Source organism: Microcebus murinus, chromosome 11 (assembly GCF_040939455.1).
Source record: "Microcebus murinus isolate Inina chromosome 11, M.murinus_Inina_mat1.0, whole genome shotgun sequence".
Lineage (NCBI taxonomy): Eukaryota > Metazoa > Chordata > Mammalia > Primates > Cheirogaleidae > Microcebus > Microcebus murinus.
In genome coordinates this window covers 54,157,576-54,179,634 of record NC_134114.1, presented here as the reverse complement: position 1 = coordinate 54,179,634, position 22,059 = coordinate 54,157,576, and the positions used below count along the sequence as shown (strand labels likewise).

The window sequence follows — 22,059 nt, the reverse complement described above, 5'->3', positions numbered from 1 at the left end:
TTACAAGCACCAAGCAACTTTCCTCACTGCCCAACATTTCTTTCCTCCCTCTGTGTGTCATGGCCACTTTCTCTCTCTTTCTTTTTCTTTCTCTCTTCTCTCTGTAGCTCTTTCTTTCTTTTTCAGGAAAATAAATAAATGTTTACTTTTTGTATATCCTAAAAAAAAAAAGAGACACCAGGCCTGACAACTCTTTGATCTTTGACTTCTAGCCTCTAGAACTATGAGAAAATAAGTTTCTGTTGCTTAAACCACCCACTCCTAGCAAACTAATATAGATTTACATGTTCATTCTTTTTTCACCTCTCTTTCTTCTGCTTGTCACCATTCTAGGTGAATTCAGTATCCTTGCAGATGATTAAGGTAATACCTTGGCCTCTTAGTTCCATAACTCCTTCTCTTCTGATAATCTTTCACTCTTCTGGCCTCAGCCATCCAATTACAGGGGCATACTTTTTTTAAATTTCAGAGTATTATGGGGGTACAAATGCTTTGGTCTCATAAAATGCCTTTGCACTGAGTCAAAGCTACAAGCATGCCCATCCCCCAGTTGGCCTGTACCGAACCTATTTAGTGTGAATTTACTTATCCCCACTTCCCGGTCCCAGAGGCACACTTTTGACCTCATTATCACCTAAACTATACTACCTCTGAAATCTTGATTTGAAAAATCTCATTCTCTGACCACACTTCTGATCCATTCAGCTCATCGGCTCTATTTCTCCAAGTCCAAAAATTCTGCAACCTCAAGAAGTTCTCCAGTCCTCTAACTCTCTTTTCGTATTATTCATCCCTATGTTCTTACTTCCCTCCTTACCATGTTTAGATTCCCTGGTGTCAATTTGTTTGTGCTGCTATAACAAAATATCTGAGACTTGTAAAGAACAGAAATTTATTTTTCACAGTCCTGCAGGCTAGAAGTCAAAGATCAAGGCACCCGTGTAGGGCAGAGGAAGGGCAGAAGAATTCTTCCAATTGTTGGGAATTTACTTGGGTGGGGCAATGAGCTAACCCCAAACCTTTGCTTCTGGTCATTGCTTGCTTGCTACACCGCTGTATGGGGAATTATGGGATGAGGTCATTGAAGCACGGGCGACTGGCCCATCAGGCAATAGAGGGCAACCAACCCGCCAATTATTTCAAAAGGCAATAGTGGGCAACCAATCATTTTAAAGGTCAATGCATGATCCATGCGTAGTCGGCTTGTGCGCAGCTTGTGAACCATGGGGATAAAAGGCATGCCGTTGTTCCGGTCGGGGTCCTTGCCTGTGAGAGTGGCCACTGCGTTGGTGCTCTGGGGCTTGGACCCTGGCTAGCCAGAAAATAAACCTCCTCTTGTGTGATTGCATCCTCAATGTCTCTGCTTTTCTGTCCGGTGGGGCTATGGAAGGTCGGTCCCTAACACCAGCAGGTTCAGTTATCTGGTCAGGGCCTCTCTTTGCTTCCAAGATGGCACCTTGCTGCTGCATCCTCCAGAGGAAAGAAATGCCATGTTCTCACATGGTAGAAGGCAACGGGTGAAAATGGGCAAACTCCCTCCATCAAACCCGTTTATAAGGGCACCTAATCCCATTCATGGGGCTAGAGCCCTCGTAACTCACTCAATTACCTCCTAAAGGCCACACTTCTTAATACCATCACATTAGCCATCAAGTTTCAACACATCAATTTTGGGGAACACATTCAGACCATAGCACATGGTCCATCTATGAAATCATTTCTATGCAAATACACCTACCTCCCTCAGCACTCTTTTCCCCCATTATACAAGTTGGTCAGAATCCCAATTCTGAGATTAAACCCAAATGCTATTTGCTTCAATTATGCATCTAAACAGCTAAATGGTACTAGACAAAAATATATAACCATGCTTTGGTAGACATTGCTAGTGTTCATCAATATTTGGTTCTTCTTGTCTACCTAAGCATATGGATAAGCACACATCCCAGCCTAGATGCAGTTAGGTGAGGTCTGCCCAATAGACTGAAGGCAGAAGTGATAATATGTCACTTTGGGGCTGAGTCAGTGAAAAGCCCCTGTGTCACCCTCCAGGCCTCTCTTCCCCTGTCTTAACAACCCTGGAAGCTATATGTTTAAATGGAGGGGCCACAGGATGTTGGAACCTCCAGCAACTTGGTATTAGGAGACAATTCTCCATGGGTTTCTCACATTTCTGCACATATTACAAGCAAAAGTATTGATTGGCTTTGTTAACTGTCTTTTTAAGGATGTTTATATAGTGAAAAATCTAGGAAGACAGAGATGATGTCTTCCTCTGGAGCAAAGAGCACTTTTGCTTACAGCCTAGAAAGATAGCAAAAGTAAGGCATGCTTACTGCCCATTACAAAAGATCTGGGTTCCCTAAGTGCAGGATTTTTCTGTAACACAACCCACTTGGTGTAGGTATCACTTGGCACTGTTCCCATCTCCCTGTGGAACTGGGGCTTGGAGAACTGACACAAATGCTGAAACTGGCTACTGCACTGCTATGACTAAGGAAATACACCAGCATTTCTATGCTTTCAAGTAGGGTAAAGTCTCAGTCCCTTTATAGTCCTTGACACCTGGGTTTCTGAGAAACTAGGAAGAGCATCCTTACTAACCTATGTTGGACATACTATATGAGCAAGAAATAGATGTTTGTCATGTTCAGTCACTCAGACTTAGGAGTTATTTGTTGCTACAGGAAAGGCTAGTTTGTCCTAACTGATACATTTGCTAACAGGTCTCTTAAATTCTTCTCCACTAATCTCAAGTGGGATTTCTGCACTGCCAGCTATACTACATTTCCCTAGTCTTTCATTTTCTAAACTTTGATGATTTTTCCTTTTTCCTCAAATATCCTAATTTACTAATTTACCTCATTTACTGCCCCCAACTACCATCATCTAATACTCAGTTGATAACATTGCCTCACAGTGAAAACAGAGCAAAAATTCCCACATCTTCCTACCACTAAGTCTACCAACCTACCTTAATTTACATATACCAATTCTCTTTATTATTGCTACTGTGGGTAATAAGCATCCTTGTGCCTATACAAGACCAACCTCTACATTTGGGCTCTGGATCCCATCCCTCGATTATTCTATATATCAATCTCCTAGAAATCATTTCTTCTATCCTCTGGATCATTTAATCTCTCTCCAGTAGATAAGTTCCCTCCCGATATACACAGATGCTACAATACCTTTAGTGTAAAAAACCCTCCCTTGATCGCACATTCCTTTCCAACTGCTGCTTCCATTTTTTGACCTCCCATTACCCCAAAGTTCTTATAAGGGTTTTGTAATTGCTGCCTCTACTTCTTCATCTCACAGCCTCGACTAAACTCATGCTAACTGGACATCTTTCTACCACTCTACTGAAACTGCTCTTGTTGATGTCATCCTACCTTGCCAAAATCCAGTCATCATTTCTCTGCATGTCTGTTGAACTCCTGGCAGACTTTGACACTGAGGACCACACTCTGTAACATGTTCTTCTCTAGTCTTCTGTTAAACTACATGTTGCCTTGCAGTCTGGCTCTTCTTCCTCTGCTTGAACTCTAAATGTTGGAGTGCCCTTCAGTTTTTATAAAACAAACAACCTGATGGTGTAGGCATTATCATCCCCATCTTATAGATGAAGAAACTGAGACTTTAAAAAGTTAAACCACTTGTTCATGTCTTAAAGATAGTAAGTAATAGAATTGTTCCAGACAGCCTGAAACTAAACCTGAAGCTTTCAATCATCCCCTCATGTCCAGGTGTGAGCATGGGAGTGGACTGCTGAAATGGAGAACCAATCAGCCCTCTGTCATATGCTTTGGCTAATGCATTCTGTCAGGTAGACCAGACTTCTCTCAGCTCCCTCTCCTGGTTCTCATACGGCCCTGGCCCCAGCTTCTTCCCCCATGTATTAATCCAATTAGAGGCAGGTTCTATTTTCAGGTCCTTATCCTTCTTTGATATGTCTCAAGGCAGTTAAGACCTTACCATATCCTAAAATATGACACATGGATTTTATTCTGTCCCTGAAGTGGAATATCTTGCCCCTTTCCTACCAATCTAAAAGGAAAATGAATTTTGAGGCTGTTTCTAAGACAACAGGGAAGCACCATAAAAGATTCTTGATTTATTAAGGCAATAGTTCTTAGCTCTGGCTTTACAATGAAATCAACTGAAACCCTTTAAAAAAATCCATGCCAGGTTCTCAACCCTAATCAATTACATCAGAATATCTAGGAGCTCAAGATTTTAAATGACTTGACTACAATTTACTAATTATATAACCTGGTAACAATTCTGAATTTTAGTATCCTAGCCTACAAAATGGAGATTATAAAACCTATCTTCAATGGTGTGCACAAGTCAGCTCCTATAGGCTAACAAAAGCTGATTGCATGTATCTTACCATCTGTGTTGAATGACATCACATTGTAGCTTGAAATTAGCCACAGTGGAAGTATTACATAAACAAAATTGGCAAATCCTACAAATAAAGACTTCCCCTCTTCCAAACTCCAGGAAAGCTGACAGTTTACCAGCACATTAACCAGGACACCACTACCTATCTTCCAGCTAGTGACAGAGTTGAGAAAATGACCAGATAAATCATAAACATACCAATTTTCAGCTTAGCTAAATAATATTTATAGGAGTAATTTACTATACATATTTTTTTTCAGTAGTAATTGATAAGATCAAGGTCAAATGTTCAGCCAAACAGAATAGTTTATACAGAAGTAGTATCATTCACTTAAACATTTAGGGCTCAAAAATGCCAATGCCTCAGGAGTTGGGCAAGTATGAGGGAAGGGGGGCAGAACAAGAGGGGACCTTGCTGAACTATAATAGAAAAACAAGGGCATGGAGCACTCCCTCCCTCATTTCACTGAGGCCTCTGCTCAAACAATACCATCTCTGAAAAATCATACCAGACCATACAATCCCCTTTCTCCTGTAACTCTCTACCCCTAAGCCCTGCTGTATTTTTTCTCCATATCACTTGACATTATTTGACATATATATGTATCTCCCACAACATTAAAAGAATGACAAGGGAATATTAAAGACAACTCCACTCACATAAATTGAACAACTTAGATGAAACAACTAAATTGAAACAACTTAGATTCAACAATTCCTTGAAAACCGCAACTACCAAAATTGATTTGAGATTATATAGATAACCTGATTAACCCTACAACTATTATAGGAATTGAATCTGTAGTTTAATATATTCTAAAAGAGAAATCTCCATGATCAGATGCTTCATTGGTAAATTCTGCCAAACAGTTAAAGAATAACACCAAGTCTACACAATCTCTTTTAGAAAATAGAAGGGGAAACACTTCCCAATTCATTTTATGACACCAACCTTTCCCTGATTCTAAAACCAGACAAAGACATTATAAGAACAGAAAATTACAAACCAATATCCTCATGAACATAGTATACAAAACTCCTCAAAAAATTATCAAATTAAATTCAGTGATATATTAAAAAGTATAATACACTATCAATAAGTGGGCCTTATCCTGAAAATACAAGACTGGTTCAATATTTGAAAATCAATCATGTAATCTACCATATGAATAGCCTAAAGAAGAAAAATATATGATGATATCAATTGATAAAGAAAAAGCAGTTTTTTCAAAGTCTACATCCATTCATGATAAAAAAAAAAATATCCTCTCAGCAAACTGGGAATAATAGGAAACTTCTTTGACCTGATAAGAGGCATCCACAAAAAACTGACATCTAACATCACACTTAATCATAAAAGTCTAAACACTTTCTTTATCCCAAAGATCAGGGGGAAAATTTCCACTCTCACTATTCCTTTTAAATATTGTGCTGAAAGTCCTAGCCAGTGCAATAAAATGGTAAAAGGACACAAAAAGACACAAAAAATTGGAAAGAAATTAAACTGTCTCTAGTCTAGTTGCAGACAACTTGATTGTCCACATTCAAAATCTAAAGGAATGTACAAAACAGCTCTAGAACTAGTAACTGAGTTTAACAAAGTTGCAGGATATAAGATCAACACAAAAAAGATAACCATATTTGTATATACTGGCAATCAACAAATGGAAACTGAAATTTAAAAATCAACACCATTTGCAATCCATTAAAAAATCAAAACACTTGGTTATAAATCCAACAAAACATACAGTTTCTCTATACCAAAGATATACAAAATGTTGATAAAATAAACAAGACATAAAAAAAAGAAAAAATGGAAAGCTATATCAAGTCCATGGTTGGAAGACTCAACTTCATAAAGATGTCAATTCTCTGCAAATTGATCTATAGATTTAATGCAATACCAATCAAAATGCCAGAATGACGTTTTATAGCTGCAGACAAGATGATTCTAAAATTTTTTTTTTTTTTTTTGAGACAGCATCTCGCTTTGTTGCCCAGGCTAGAGTGAGTGCCGTGGCGTCAGCCTAGCTCACAGCAACCTCAAACTCCTGGGCTCAAGCAATCCTCCTGCCTCAGCCTCCCAAGTAGCTGGGACTACAGGCATGTGCCACCATGCCCGGCTAATTTTTTATATATATATTAGTTGGCCAATTAATTTATTTCTATTTATAGTAGAGACGGGGTCTCGCTCTTGCTCAGGGCAGTTTTGAACTCCTGACCTTGAGCAATCCGCCCGCCTCGGCCTTCCAGAGTGCTAGGATTACAGGCGTGAGCCACCGCGCCTGGCCGATTCTAAAATTTTATGGAGAGACAAAGAAACAAAAATAGCCAAAACAATTTTGAAAAAATAAGAATAAAATTAGAGAAGTCATACTACTTAATTTAATTATAAATCTACACTAATCAATACAGCATGGTATTGGCAAAGAGACACATAGATCAATGGAATAAAATATACAGTCTAGAAATAAACCCACACAAATACATCCAATTTATTTTTAACAAAGTTTTAAAGGCCTTGACAATGGAGAAGGGATAATCATTTCAACTAATGGTATTTGAACAATTGGATCATCTACATGAAAAAAATACAAATCATGATATAAACTTTACATCTTATGTAAAAATTAACTCACAGTGAATCATAGATATAAATGTAAAGCATAAAACTATAAAACTTTTAGAAGAAAACACAGGAGAAAACCTTCATAACCTGGGTTTAGGCAAAGAGTTCCCACACATGCCACCAAGAGCATAACCATAAAAGAAAAAATTGATAACCTAGACTTCATCAAAATGTAAAAGTTTTGACTGATGAAAAGCACTATTAAGAGAATAAAAAGACAAGCAACAGACTGGGGGGATATATTTGAAAATTACATATCTGACAAACAAGCTATATCCATTTAAAGAACTCTTAAAACTCAACAGTAAGAAAATAATCCAACTTAAAAATAGAGAAAAGATTTTGTTTTAGTTTATTTTCTATTGCTGTAACAGAAATGCCACAGACTGGGTATATTATAAACAGAAGTTTATTTAGCTCACAGTTCTGGAGGCTGGGAAGTCAAAGAACATGGCACTGGCATCTAGTTAGGGCCTTCTTGCTGTGTCAACACATGGCGAAGGGCATCACATGGAAAAGGGCAAGAACACTTGCAAGTGTCAGTTCAGGTCTCTTTTTTTATTAAAAATTTACATTTTCATTATATTACTTTTTCTTTTTAAAAAAAAAATTTCCAGTAATCCAAAACCAGCAGACAGGTCTCTATCTTTTTACAAAGCTACCAGTCCCATCATGGGGGTGTCACCCTGATGACTTTATCTAATCCTAATTACCTCCCAAAGGCCCTCCAATTAACATATGAATTTGGGGATTAAGTTTTCAATACATGAAATTTGGGGGACACATTCAAACCATAGCAGATTTTAATGGAACGAAGAGGAACCAAAGGGGATACAGATGGCATCATTAGCCATTAAAGAAATTTAAATTAAAACTACAATGAGATACCAAAATACACCTATTTGAATGGCTAAAATTAAAAAAAGAAAATTCCCGATAATACCCAGTTTAAACTTCTTTTTAGGGCATCAAGGCCCTGCATACCTCCCCAACCTCATTTGCTCCTCCCTTCTCTAGGATCCTAGCCAGGCAGATCATCTTCCTCTTTCTAGAATATATCAATTTCACCCCTGCCTTGCATTTACTATTACTCTTTCTTGTCATGCTTTTCCCCCTGAACTCATGGCTTTCACAAACACCATTCCATTAAATTATCTTATTCATTTATTTGCTTTTTTGTTTTATTGTCTAGCAACTTTCCACCACAACAGAATGTAAACTCCACCTGAATGGGGATTGTCTTGTTCTCTGCATCCCCACTTCTAGAACATGTCTGGAAAATAGTAAGCCCTTGAAAATATTTCTGGTATGAACGAACTAAATTGCACTTTATAGTAAGGAACTTACTAGGTGTACAGCTCCTAATGCTGGTATTTAGGAAATGGGGACATCCCAGCCAGTGGGCTTGGATGGTGTACCATGTTAACAGAGTTGAATTTTTCTTAACCTTTGAACTCTTCAGCAGCTGCCTCAGTTTATGTTACAAATTATTCCCAAGGCACAGATGATCCACTCCATGCTTTAAAAACTTAAATGCAGAAAGATTAAGTGACTTATTTAAAGTCAGACAATAAATCAGTGCATGAGTCACGACATAAGAGATAACAGCACATGAAACTCTTTCCTTATTTACAAAAGGGCTTAATCATTTCTTTTAAAAGCCTCCTCCTTAATCTGGCAGAGTAATAATACTTTCCTTCCATTCACAGTACAGGGTGGGGAATGTGAACCAAAGCTTGGGTGGAGGTGGATTCCAAAGCTGAAAACTAAAGTGACGTGGTGGAAGATGGACTTGGGGTCCCCAGAGCAGGAGTCGTGGCACCAATTTCCTTCCCGCAGTGTCCCAACGTGCTGCATCGGGTACCCTCTCAAGTCCCTTCAACCCAGCTCGCCCTACCACCCAACAGGAGGGCGACGCCGCCCATTTTCTGAGACCTCGTCCTGGGACTCACGGAACTCGCGTCCGTCAGCGGCAGGCTCTTCTTCTCCATGCCCCTCCTGCTTTGGGGCCCGGGATAAATCCCTCCACGGCCGGGCGGCCACACCCCTCAGGTCTTCCTTAAGCCCCTTCGCGGCTGCAGCAGCCCCAATCGGCAGTCTCCTGGCCGCGGAGCCGCGGCCCGGAGCGCGCCCAGCAGTGTCCATGGTCGCCCCCGCGGGCCCAGAGAGCCGGGCAGGACTCTAGACCCTGACCCAGACCCAGGGCTCGGGGCTGGACGCGGGCAGGTGGGCCCCGGCGGGACCGCAGGATTGAGTCTGCTCTCTGGGGCAGTTAGCTGGCCGAGGAGAATCCGCCTTCAGGTGTGGCCTGCGCTGTGCTAAGGTTTGGTTGTACCGAAATAAACAGCCTGAGAAATCTACAAGCCCTAATAAATTCCCAGCTCCACCACTTCTTTGTACAATTTTGAGAGATGTCGAGATTGGATTTATAACCAACACTATTGGAACTTCAATATTAAATCATTTCTGAATGGGCTTCTAGAATTTTCTTTTGGATAAAATAAGACTAAATTTCTCATTTGATAATCACGCGATTATAATCTTTCTTGCCTGATTCTTTTAAAAAATGAAATATATAGGAGCAAACAAATTCTGCCCCCCCAAATAAACTTCAAATAAGAGGCAATCTGGTTTTCATTTATTTTGTATTCTTACCAATTTATAAAACGCGTATCATTTTAATATAAATTATATAATATCAATGTTTTAAACTTGTCGGTTTTTCCTTTAAAATTACTGTGCACCAAATTTGAAACATTAAATTCAAAACAATAAAAAGTCAAAAAATGGCAAAATGTAATTTATTGTATTGAGAACATCTGTAATTTCAAATTTCCTTTGAAAAAAGCAAAATGGGTATAATGTTTGTATTAGAGATATGATCAAAACAATAGCAAATACATTGAATTTAATATTCAGAAATCAGACTATGTACTAATATGAAAAGTATAACATGCAAACAGAAAGAAGACAAAATTATATCTGTATATAGTATGTTTACAACTAAAATTCTAAAAATTGAAAAATAACAGTGGAAACAGCACCAGACCAATAAAACTCATACAGCCAAGTACAGAAAGATCTGAATTGTTTATCCAAGTAATTCATGGCATACAAATTGCTTTCAAATTCTAAACCAAGAAATTTAATTTTGTTAAAATTCTCTTATCAATGACAGGAGGAAATGCATCATCATTTTATGCTATATATCCTTATAAAAGTGTATAGTACTTACTCTACTCTGGCAGATGAGACAAAAACTGCAAAGCAGTGCACTTTGTAAATCTTAGCCTTAGCTGGATTTCATTTCCTTAACTTCCCTGAGAGCTTGGGCTAGATAAGAACCTATAAGGTATAACTGTGGATGATAGTTTTCATTGTCACTCTGTTTCAAATAACAGATTAGTTTTCAACCAGAAAATTAATTCTAAGTATGTCAGTACATAAAAAGATACTGCCCTATATGATTTGGCCCTACTCATCTCTCAAACCTCAGGCCCTATAACTCTTCTGCATTCTTTTTTTTTTTCAGACAGAGTCTCACTTTTGTTGCCCAGGCTATAGTGAGTGCCATGGCGTCAGCCTAGCTCACAGCAACCTCAAACTCCTGGGCTCAAGCAATCCTGCTGCCTCAGCCTCCTGAGTAGCTGGGACTACAGGCATGCATCACCATGCCTGGCTAATTTTTTCCATATATATTAGTTGGCCAACTAATTTCTTTCTATTTATAGTAGAGACGGGTCTCACTCTTGCTGAAGCTGATTTCAAACTCCTGACCTTGAGCAATCCGCCCGCCTCGGCCTCACAGAGTGCTAGGATTATAGGCTTGAGCCACCGCGCTCAGCCTCCTCTACATTCTTGATGCTCATTCAGTGTTCCCTGCTCCAGAACCATTGAACTTCCATTTCCCTAGGCCTGGAACCCTTTCTCCCTGACCCTTCTTTCCAAATTTTTTTAATAGTTTGATCCTTCCTAGCATTAAGGTCTCAGGTTAAATGTCACTTTCTTAGAGGAGCCTTCCCCACCCTTCTATTCTAAAGCAGTATACCGGGACTTCACATTGCATTCTCTTATGTTGTTGTCTCTTCCCTTTGTAGAGCTTGTCACTAAACTAATAGGCTGTATCTGTTTGTTTAGTGTCTATCTCCCCAGCTAGAATGTTAATTTCACAGAGATTTTTAAAAGTTCATTCCTTGGTGTATCGCCAATGGCTAAAATAGTACCAGGCCTGCAATAAGTATTTATCACATAAATATGGACTACAATTCAGCCAGGTGTATAGTAGTAACCTGTCCACCGGTCCTGAAAGTTGTAGTTTCTCCCCAAAGTCTTGAGTAAGGGAATATGTCCCAATTCTGAAGTAAACCTTTAAATCCAGGACCTGTTCAAAGATTTCTTCTCCTCAAAAACAACTTCCTCAACTTCTCTTTGCCATCCTCTTATCAGGTGATTTCTCCCTAGATGCCCACTGTATATATTACATATCACATATTACAACCCTTCCCACATTGAAAGAAAACTGTCACTTGGGGTGGCTATTTCTGGAGGACAAAGATGTCTTAATAACCTTTATGTCCTATATTGGTTAGGGTTCAGCTACAATTAACAGAAGAACAAAAGTGACTATGGCTTAAAAAAGGTTTTGATTTCTATTTCTTGTGAAAGTCTGGAAGTCTGCAGGCCAGTGCTGATATGATGCCTCTGTTTTACAAGGTCCTAAGGAACCAGACCCTCCAGCCCATTACTCCACCATGTCCAGGTGCAACCCTTATGTTCCGGTGTAAATAGCAGCATCTTCTTCCAGGCAGCAGATGGAGGAAAGAAATTAGGAGAAGAGGCAAAGAAAAAGAAAGATTCCTGCAAGCTGTGAGAAAGGAAGTTTCCCAGAAACTACCATGTACAATCCTTCCTTTTTTATCCCATTGGTTAAAACTCAGTCACATGGCTATACCTAGCTGGGGGGGCATGAGCTGCAAGGGTGGGAGATATACTGTAGGGCATCAATTCTGTAATACTTATGTTCATATTTTAATATCTCTTGAATTGAGATATTAAATCATCTGCCTGAATTGAAGAAGAGTTCTTCCAGAGAGGATTTGCATTTGCTTCTACCAGTCACTAGGGACAAAACTAACCTACGATCACTGTAATTAAATTTTCTGCTTGAGCTTTTTGGGACCATTCATATGGTCCCATTCATATGAATTCAGACTACAAACCTACATGTGTACTCGTTTGTGGTTTAAATTTTCAGTGACAATTCCTCCTTCTAACCAGTGCCAAGGTTGAGCATGCGAGTTGCTTTTTTTTTTTTTGAGACTGAGTCTTGTTAGAGTACAGTGGCATGATCATAGCTCACTGCAACCTCAAGCTCCAGGGCTCTAGCGATCCCTTGCTTCAGCCTCCCAAGTAGCTAGGAATACAGGCACACACCACCATGCCTGGCTTATTTTTTCTATTTTTAGTGGAGATGGGGTCTTGCTCTTGCTCAGGCTGCTCTTGAACTCCTGACCTCAAGTGATCCTCCTGCCTCAGGCTCTAGAGTACTAGGATTACAACTGGTCTATTTCTCATTTATCCTTGGAATATGATATTCCTTATTTATGCAGTGGTAACCTATTGGACTCCCCATCTTATTCTTTCTTTCTTAGTAGTTTATAAAATAAAGAATTGATGAAATACAGTAGTGGGTGACCCATATTTTGGGTGATCATGTACCTAGCTAAAGTTCTAATAATATGACATAAAAGTAGAATGTTGAAGGACAACCAGGGTCTCTGCCCTGAATCACTAGCAAAAAAACAAACAAACAAAAAACCTTGGCACATCTCACACCTGTGGATGGTTTCGGAGATCAAATTGGAAGTTTAGCATATTTTAGGTATGAAAAAACTTTTGAGCCCTCATAAAACAGAACTAGGCTTAATCCCAGAACTTATGTACCCTTTTTTCCTCTAATTTAGTAATAGAAAAAGACTTCTATCTTCATGTTACAGTGAAATAATTGTTTTTTGTTTGGCACAGTGGCTCATGCCTGTAATCCTAGCACTCTGGGAGGCCGAGATGGGAGGATTGCTAGAGGACAGGAGTTCAAGACCAGTCTGAGCAAGAGTGAGACCCCATCTCTACTAAAAATAGAAAGAAATTAGCTGGACAACTAAAAATGTATAGGGAAAAAATTAGCCGGGCATGGTGATGCATGCCTGTAGTTCCAGCTACTCGGGAGGCTGAGGTAGAAGGATTGCTTGAGCCCAGGAGTTTGAGGTTGCTGTCAGCTAGGCTGATGCCACAGCATTCTAGCCTATGCCACAGAGTGAGACTCTGTCTCAAAAAAAAAAAAATAATAATAATAATTGTTTTTTGATAAGAACTCACTAATAGCACAAAGGTGTTTGAAGCAACTACTTAAGCTAACTATTAAGCAGTCTTCTTTCACACATATTAGCAAAAATATTGACAGAAATGTAACTAAGATAAGTGAGATGTTTTAATACACATTAAACTTTGTAATTGCACAGTCTTCTCTTAAAGATTATAATAAAAATACACTGTACAATTTATCCTTCATAGATTTGTGGACAGTACCAACATAATTGCCAAGAAATGAAATACTGCCAATTGAAAGTCCTATATAAAAAAAGCTACTTTGAATCTTAGACTAAATATTTTTTAAAGTGAATCAAGTGCTTATTCATTATATAATCTTAAATAAGAAAAACCAAACGAATAACCATATTTTAAGCAAAAACTCTTTTTATACAGATAATACTGTGATATTATTTTCCTGAAAGTAACAAAACCACTCATGCTAGTTAAGCTAATACTTTTCAAAGAATTTATGATAAATTTTAATTTTGAATGCTCATGAGGTATCTAAAGATACTAGGATCAAATATAGCAGACCAATGCCAACAAAGTGGTTAAGTGCTAAAAAGTGCTTATACTAAAATAGGTTTTTGTGAATCTCTGAGAGCCCTTATAAATATGTTTATTTTTATTTATTTATTTTTTTAGGCTAGTCAAGTGAAGCAGTGGGAGTAGAGAAATAAATATGTTTTCATATTCACTATAAGATAATAAAGAAATCACTTTCTGATCTCATTCCTAATTCCTCTTTTTAAAATTATCTCTAACAGGACTGATTTCCAATTGATGTACCATGGAAGTAAAATGCTCATGGTTATAAAAAAGATATACAGAATTAAATTAGTATATATTACAAATTCTTAGAAAAGCAATGTAATTTGGAAAAGGATTATTGCACTTGCCTACACTAAATAAATCTGTAAACTTAAAAAGAGGAAGAATAAATTCATTGATTAAAAAATAACAAGTTTCAATTAAAAATTAATGATAATATGTTCAATGTTCATTTAAAAAATGTGTCAAGGGTATGTTTTGAATTGGTTGGTTTTATTTTCTTTGATGCTGAGTGCTTTGTCATCAGTCCTGGCCTAGAATGAAAAAGAACACACAATTAAAATGCACAGAGAGATTTTAGAAAATAATTTATATTTTATATTGAATATTTGATATTTAAGAAAATAAAATAATTGATTTTTATATTGGTTACTTAATGATTTATAAGAGCAAAATTTAACATCTCCTAAAAATTAGACTTCAGAATATGATAGTTTTGTAACCAACTTTATTAAAGCTCAAATTAGCCATACCTTTTTGTTCTTGTTACCGTCGTCTGTATTCGGCTTGAGTTACCTTAAGAGACAAGAAAAGTTAGGAAATATGAATAACATGAAATAATTGAAAAGCTATATAAAAAATTAAAAGGTTAAAACTGAGTGATTAAAGATAATAACAACTTTCTTGATACTATATAGTTCATATCTATACATACTAAAAACTAACTTTATAGTATAAGTTCTTTGTAATTTACTAGCTTTATTAGCATTACACTTAATTTTATTTTTGAAATTTGGGTAGAGTCAGCACTAATGAAAAACAAGTTAAAGAGGCTTTCTGGCTATGTAATTACTGTTAATTAACCACTGGGCCTTTTAACATTAGCAAATGTTCTCTGAAGGAATTTCTTTTTTAATTAGATCATTCAACTCCTTAAACCTTTTGAGCTCATTCTGTGCTAAATCAAGCCCAAACCAAAGTTTCCCCCAAATTCACCATCTATTGGCTTGAGTTAGTCTAACCTATGGAAAGGTAACCAACTTTTCCTAAATAGCTGTATATACAAACTACCCTTGTATTAGTATGTATTTCAGGTTTAACAATAATCTTACTAATTTTAATAAAATATATTCCTAGAAAATCAAGTTCTTTAAAATGACTACAAACTCACCAGTACTTCTGGAGCTTTCTTTTTGTTGATTAACTGGATTAACTTTATCCTTTCTCAGTTCTTGGATAATACCTTTATTTAAGCAAACATCCACATGTACATTGAACAGGGTAAGATCTGAAGTCTTTTGTTCTAGGTTACAAACAGGACAAACTAGAGTTTGGCCTGTTATTACTTCATATAAATAAGGCTGGTGGGATTCTTGCCTATTTAATAACTCAACATCTTCATTTTCCAATGAAACAGTATAAGAATTCTGATGACAGTTTTCAATATTAAAAGATTTGCTTGGGAGACTAGAATATTCCTCCTTGCTGTGCTTATAACTTAAAGTATCTACACTTTCTGTTTTAGATGAACTATCTATAGTACCCACCAAATCTCCATAGTCTACTGAAGTGATTTCTATGTTTTTCGGATGGGCTTCATAATTTTGCTTCTCACATAGTGAAAAAGAATAATGTACATTTTCTTCCTTGTTAACTTCAGTAGAGGAAGCATGTGAATATGAGGACATTTTAGAGTTTTCACTGATTGAAGGTCCATCAAGACATGCATCTACATGTTTATTAAAGGCTTCCAGACTAATGTGTCCTTGCTCCCTAAAGCAAACAGGACAGGTAAATATCTGACGTTTATCTGAATTCTCTGATGTTTCTAAATTCTCACTCGTCTTTGTCTTTAAAACTTGGAATGGCTGTGATGTCTGTAAACTTTGTTTATTCACAGTTTCACATTTAAATGTGTCTTTGTGGCTCCACTTCTTTTCTGATCGTTTGTTATCAAAGAAACTCTTCTTTTGAGACATTTCTAGAGGTTTTACAAACTGATCTTTCTCAGTTTTCTCTTGTATACAGTCAGTGGCTGACAGGGATTGGTTTCCAGCCTGTAAGAAGCCAATAATACTCTTTTGTTGGTGTTTCTTGTCTTCTTCATTGGGAAAACTAGATATCCGAACACCTAAATTAAACCAACCACAATTAATTTTAAATCCAACAAAGCCAATTCACTCACAATGCATAAAAACATTCTGCATAGTACTGTTGTGATATACACAAAAGGCTAGTTAGAGAGTAACTAAATAAACTATTATAAACTAAATAAACAATAAACAAGGCTGGATATATTTTCTAAATTAAAAGATGCTTTTTTTTTTTTTTTTTTTTTGTGAGACAGAGTCTCACTTTGTTGCCCAGGCTAGAGTGAGTGCTGTGGTGTCAGCCTGGCTCACAGCAACTTCAATCTCCAGGGCTCAGCGATCCTACTGCCTCAGCCTCCCGAGTAGCTGGGACTACAGGCATGCGCCACCATGCCCGGCTAATTTTTTGTATATATATATTTTTAGTTGGTCAATTAATTTATTTCTATTTTTGGTAGAGACGGGGTCTCGCTCAGGCTGGTTTGGAACTCCTGACCTTGAGCAATCCGCTCGCCTCGGCCTCCCAAAGTGCTAGGATTACAGGCGTGAGCCACCACACCTGGCCTAAAAGATGCTTTTTTATAGCTGGTATTATGAGTGTAAATTTACTTTCCTTTAGAAAAGGAAAAAGGATATCATTAAATATGAACTATCCATCAGAGTTGATTATATAGGACTTTCAATTAATATCTGATACATAATAACATTAAATACTAAGTAATAACTAATTGGAATCCACTATACAGATTCTTTAGCTCTTTTTTTTTTTTTTTTTTTTTTTACAGACTTTATTTTTTTAGAGGAGTTTTAGGTTCTCAGAAAAATTGAGCAGAAGGGACAGAATTCCCATATATCCCTTGCCTGGACACATGTACAGCCTCCCGCCACCTCCCATCAACATCCTGCACCAGATTGGTACATTTGTTACAATGATGAACCTATATTGACACATTATCACCCGAACCCCATAGTTTACCTTAGGGTTAACTCTTGGTATGGTATGTTCTATGGGCTTAGACACAAATTTATAATGACATGTATCTACCATTACATAATCATACAGAATAGTTTAATTGCCCTAAAATTCCTCTGTGATTTGCCTATTCATCCCTCTGTCCCCTTTACCCTGACAACCACTGATCTTTTTATTGTCTCCCTAATTTGTGTTTTCCAGAATGACATATAGTTGGAATCATATAGTATAGAGCCTTTTCAGATTGGTTTCTTTCACTTAACAATATTGCATTTAAGTTTCCTTTATGTCTTTTCATGGCTTAATAGCTCATTTCTGTTATGTGTTGAATATTATTGCACTGTCTAGATGTGCCACAGTTTATCCATTCACTTACTGAAGGACATCTTGGTTGCTTCCAAATTTTGGTAATTATGAATGATGCTTCTATAGACATCTGCTCTTTGGCTCTTATAATTAACACTTCATTCAATCAATTTCAGTGTGTGCTGTACCTTTCATATATGAAAATATGACTAATGAACCACTATCACTAGTAAAGTGGGCATTTGGAGTGCTGATCCATACACATACTCTGACTCAGTTTATTTCGGAAACATGGCTTGTTCGTTTTTTACTATGTAGTAAGTGGAAATGTGGTTTCATAGCATCACAATTCCTTATCTGTAATTCTGAAATCCAGAAAGTTCCAAAAATTTTATGCAACAGGTCATAGCTGATGAGTGAATTAATGCAAGGCTATTTAGTCTTTACAGTTTATGAATTTTTTTTATTTTGCTACAGTAATATTAATGTGTTTGTTTGTCCCAGATCCCCAAAGGAATAATACAAAAGATACTTTACTTGCACTCAATTTGCTTCCTAAAATATGAAAAGTTTTGAATTTTGAAATGTACCTAGGCTCAATAATTCCATTAATAAAGAAAAGAACAATTTTAATTGGTTCTTCCTGGAATTAAACTAATGACCATGTCTTCACATATGTCAGGTTCTAAGAATTAAGATAAATTGCAGCAGCACAGTAAGAACTTCCTAAACAGGTTTAAGAAATAAAATGAAGGTGAGAATACAGGTGGTCCTTGACTTACAAAGGGGTTGTGCCCTGATAAATCCATCGTAAATTGAAAATATTGTTTGTTAATTTGTAATATTTCCAATTTATGATGGGTTTATTGGAGCACAATCTGATTGTAAGTTAACAGTATACTGAATGCATATTGTTTTTGCACCATGGCAAAGTCAAAAAGTTGTGAGTTGAATCATCATTAAGTAAGGGACTATCTGTATTTCCAAAGTTGATTATTTGGGAAAATTTAGCAAATTTAAGGAAAAAGAAGAAAAGTCATACCCATAAGTCTTAATCTCAAGGGATGTGGAAAATCAGCGTCAATTTCTGTTTTTAGTAACTCCTTAGCAATAGCAAATATTTCTTGTGCAGTAGAAACAACAGATGAAACTGTAGATGCACGGGTTTTTACTTCAAAATTCACATTCTTTAGCTTAATGGTAACAGTTCTACCCTATAACATATAGAATACATTATTATTTATGGCTTTCTAATTTCTAGAAAAAAGTTATTTATAGTTAGAAACATTCAGAAAGGTCTCTTATGTACATATAAGAATATGGAAGCATATCAATTATTTATAAAACATGGTGATAAAACTGTTATAAGTAATTATAATCTACAAGTAAGCTAAAATCCTATTTTAGCAATAATTATTACTCCCCTTCCCAACTGAATTTTTATAAAAGACCTTCATATAAAGGCAAAGTTAACTGATCATTTTTCTTTTTATTGAATCTCTTTTTAGAGGTTAATTCAGGACCTAAAAAGTAAGGAAAAAAAAAATCTAAAGGTGAAAAGGTCCTATGGATAGCTCATATTTATTGTGTGCCTACTACATGCTAGACACTATGCTAAACAATTTACATGTAATAACTCCCTTTACAACTAGTGTTTTATGGGTACAAAGTTTTAGTTGGGGATGATGAAAAAGTTCTAGAGATAGATGGTGGTGATGGTGGAAGAATAATGTGAATGTATTAATATTTAATACCATTGAACTGTATACTTAAAAATGGTTAAAATGACAAATTTTATGCTATGCATATTTTAGTATTTCCTGGAGGTGGAACTTAATTCCTACCTTCCCTCACTTGAAGGAGAGTTAGACTTACTGACTCAATTACAAAGGAAAAAATAGTGACTTTCAGTGGAGAAGCCTAGCAAATACTACCTTACTCAAGTGATGAAGGTTAACATCATCCATGATGTTATATGACTATCATGTGCCCCCTGACAGGATACAAGGAGAAAGGTACTTCACCTTTATGGTAGTCTTTACAACCCTAACCCTGATCTAATCATGAGAAAACCATAAAAAAAAACCCAGATTGTGGGACATTCTATGTGACCTCTGGACAGTACCACTTAAGACTGTCAGGTCATGGAAAAAAAGGGAAGACTAAGAAACTGTCACAGACCACAGGAAACTGAGGAGGCATGACAAATAAATGCAATGTAGTCCCTTATATTATGAAACAGAACATAACATGGAAAAATAAGTAAAACCCAAATAAAGTCTGAAGTTTAGTGAATAGCAATGTGCTATTCAGTTTCTTACTTTGGAAAAATGTACTGTGGTAATATAAGATGTTAATAATGGAGGAAACTGGATAATGGGTATACTGAAACTCTATTATTTTTGCAACTTTTTTGGAAGTCTAAAATGATTCTAAAATTAAGTTTATTTAAAATATTTTTAAAAAAAGAACTTTCTTTATACTCAAGTTATGATATAGAAGAATTATGAGAAAAATACTCATCAGATATCCCATTTTTTTGTAGTTAGTAATTTTTTAAAACAATTTTTTAAATTGATGTATAACAGATGGGTATATGTGATAATACATTCATATAATTTGTAAAGATCAGATCAGTATACCTAGGATATCTATCATCTTAAATTTCTCTTATAGCTATTCTGAAATGTACAACAGATTATTGTAAACTGTAGTCACCTTACTGATCTATTGAACACTAAGTCTTATTTTTTCTATTAAACTGTATATTTGTACCCATGTAGTAATTTTTAAATATTTTTTTTATTACACTTCGTAATAACTCTACCTCTGGTTTCAAAGTACTGGGAAAATGCTAAATATGAACTGTTATGAATAAAGATTATAAAATAGAAAGGTCAAAGTCTTACAGGCTTTTCTTCTCAATGTGTTAAGCAACCTGAATTCAAGCCTTGAAATGAAATGCCTATTCTAAAAAGTCAATGTCTAACATAAGAAAAATACTTGCCCTCCTCAGGAAAGGAATAAAGAAGGAAAAAGAAAAAAAAAAGAAAAACATCAAGGGATGATTGGAAATCCTTCCCTTTGCCTTATTCTCTAATGCCAGTATAGCTATGTTTTTTGTTTGTTTTTTTTTAAGAGATGGAGTCTCACTATGTTGCCCAGGTGGGAGTGCAGTAGCTATTCATAGGTATAATTTATAGTATACTTTATAGTATACTTTAAAATAACTAAAAGAGTGGAATTGGAATGTTCCTAAAAGAAAGGAAAGATAAATGCCTGAGGTGATGGATACCCACCCCAATTATCCTGATTTGATTAATTCACATTGTATGCTGGTATCAAAACATCACATGTATACTATAAATATATACAACTATTATGTACCTATAATAATTAAAAATTTAAAAAGTACTCTAACTCTTGCTTTAAGGTAGCATTTTATTATTAAAAAACTTAAAAACTAAGAACACCATATCAAAGTAAAGTACCTTGAGTCCTTCTTTCTGTAGATCTTGAGCAAGTTCACTGCAAAGTTCTTGGCACAAGCTGTACTGTTCTTCTGCTTTACTTATCTCACTGAATGTCCTAGAAAACCAAGAATGATTTTGATACACAAAGTAAAATATACTTCAGGATAATTTGGGAATGATATAGTATGTTTTTACGGCCTAGCATTAAGTTATATTTTCTGAAGTACAAAATAAAGTTTTCAGATGAATTACGATATAATCAAGTAAAAACATCTAAGATTTACATAAATAACAGAAAAGCATTTAGATAGGTAAGCTGATTAACAAAGGAGCAATTTTATGCTCTTGCTGTCTCTACAATATTAAAAAAAATAATTAAAGTCACCAATAGATAATTGTTAATGCCCCCAGAACTTAAAATATATTAGTGTGTGTATATATATATGTCTGTGTGTGCGTATGTGTGTGTGTAGAGAGAGAAAGCCTGTTACAGAAGATTGTCTTAAGAAAGTACAGATGATAACATTATTCCAATTATTGCACATAGATTTTCTGGATGGGAAATACCTTTAAATAAATTAAGGGTTTGGTTCATGGTACCTAGGCAGAGTTGTCTAATAGGCAACCGAAAATGGAGGGCTAGTAAGATTAAAGATATTTTGAATTAATCTACAAGTGTTGAAAGAAATTTATAGGTGATATTAACATAAAAGAATACACTAAGAAGAGACCAGAGTGATGAGTACAAAACCCTCAGCAAGTAACTGCTCAGTAAAGAGTCCCCTTTCTAACATTGTCCCTAGCTACTCATTTCTCTTTCCTAGTGGCAACAGCTTCTTATTCTTATGAATTCCTCCAGAGATATTTCATATAAATATAAGCAAACATTTTCCTTTCATTTTTTATATAAACAGTAGAATATTAGGTACATTGTTAAGCATCTTGATTTTTTCAATATCTTGGTGAGAGTTCCCTAGGAGGAAGTAATTTCCTCATTTTTATATAGCCCCATAATATTCTAACTTAAAAATGTAAGGT

The 22,059-nt window shown here is 36.1% G+C and overlaps 2 protein-coding genes across 7 annotated transcripts in view; both read right to left on the bottom strand.

The window, feature by feature from the left end:
• Nucleotides 1-9,731, bottom strand: part of ANKDD1B (ankyrin repeat and death domain containing 1B) — a 54,428-nt gene extending 44,697 nt beyond the window's left edge. Inside the window, 1 exon segment of the mRNA XM_076008125.1 lies at nt 8,992-9,731. Coding sequence (XP_075864240.1) covers nt 8,992-9,184 — 193 coding nt within the window. The 5' untranslated portion in view covers nt 9,185-9,731.
• Nucleotides 9,732-9,826: 95 nt separating this feature from the next.
• POLK (DNA polymerase kappa) overlaps nt 9,827-22,059 on the bottom strand; it is a 71,058-nt gene continuing 58,825 nt past the window's right edge. For 5 of the 6 annotated variants that reach the window (XM_076008118.1, XM_012783827.2, XM_076008119.1 and 2 more), the window contains 5 exons: nt 21,040-21,136; nt 18,591-18,762; nt 15,351-16,310; nt 14,713-14,755; nt 9,827-14,493 (listed from right to left, as the gene is read on the bottom strand). In XM_076008118.1, the coding sequence (XP_075864233.1) occupies nt 14,409-14,493; nt 14,713-14,755; nt 15,351-16,310; nt 18,591-18,762; nt 21,040-21,136 (1,357 nt within the window). In that variant the 3' untranslated portion in view covers nt 9,827-14,408. The remainder of the gene's footprint in view (nt 14,494-14,712; nt 14,756-15,350; nt 16,311-18,590; nt 18,763-21,039; nt 21,137-22,059) is intronic. The other variant, XM_076008122.1, reaches the window with a different exon arrangement.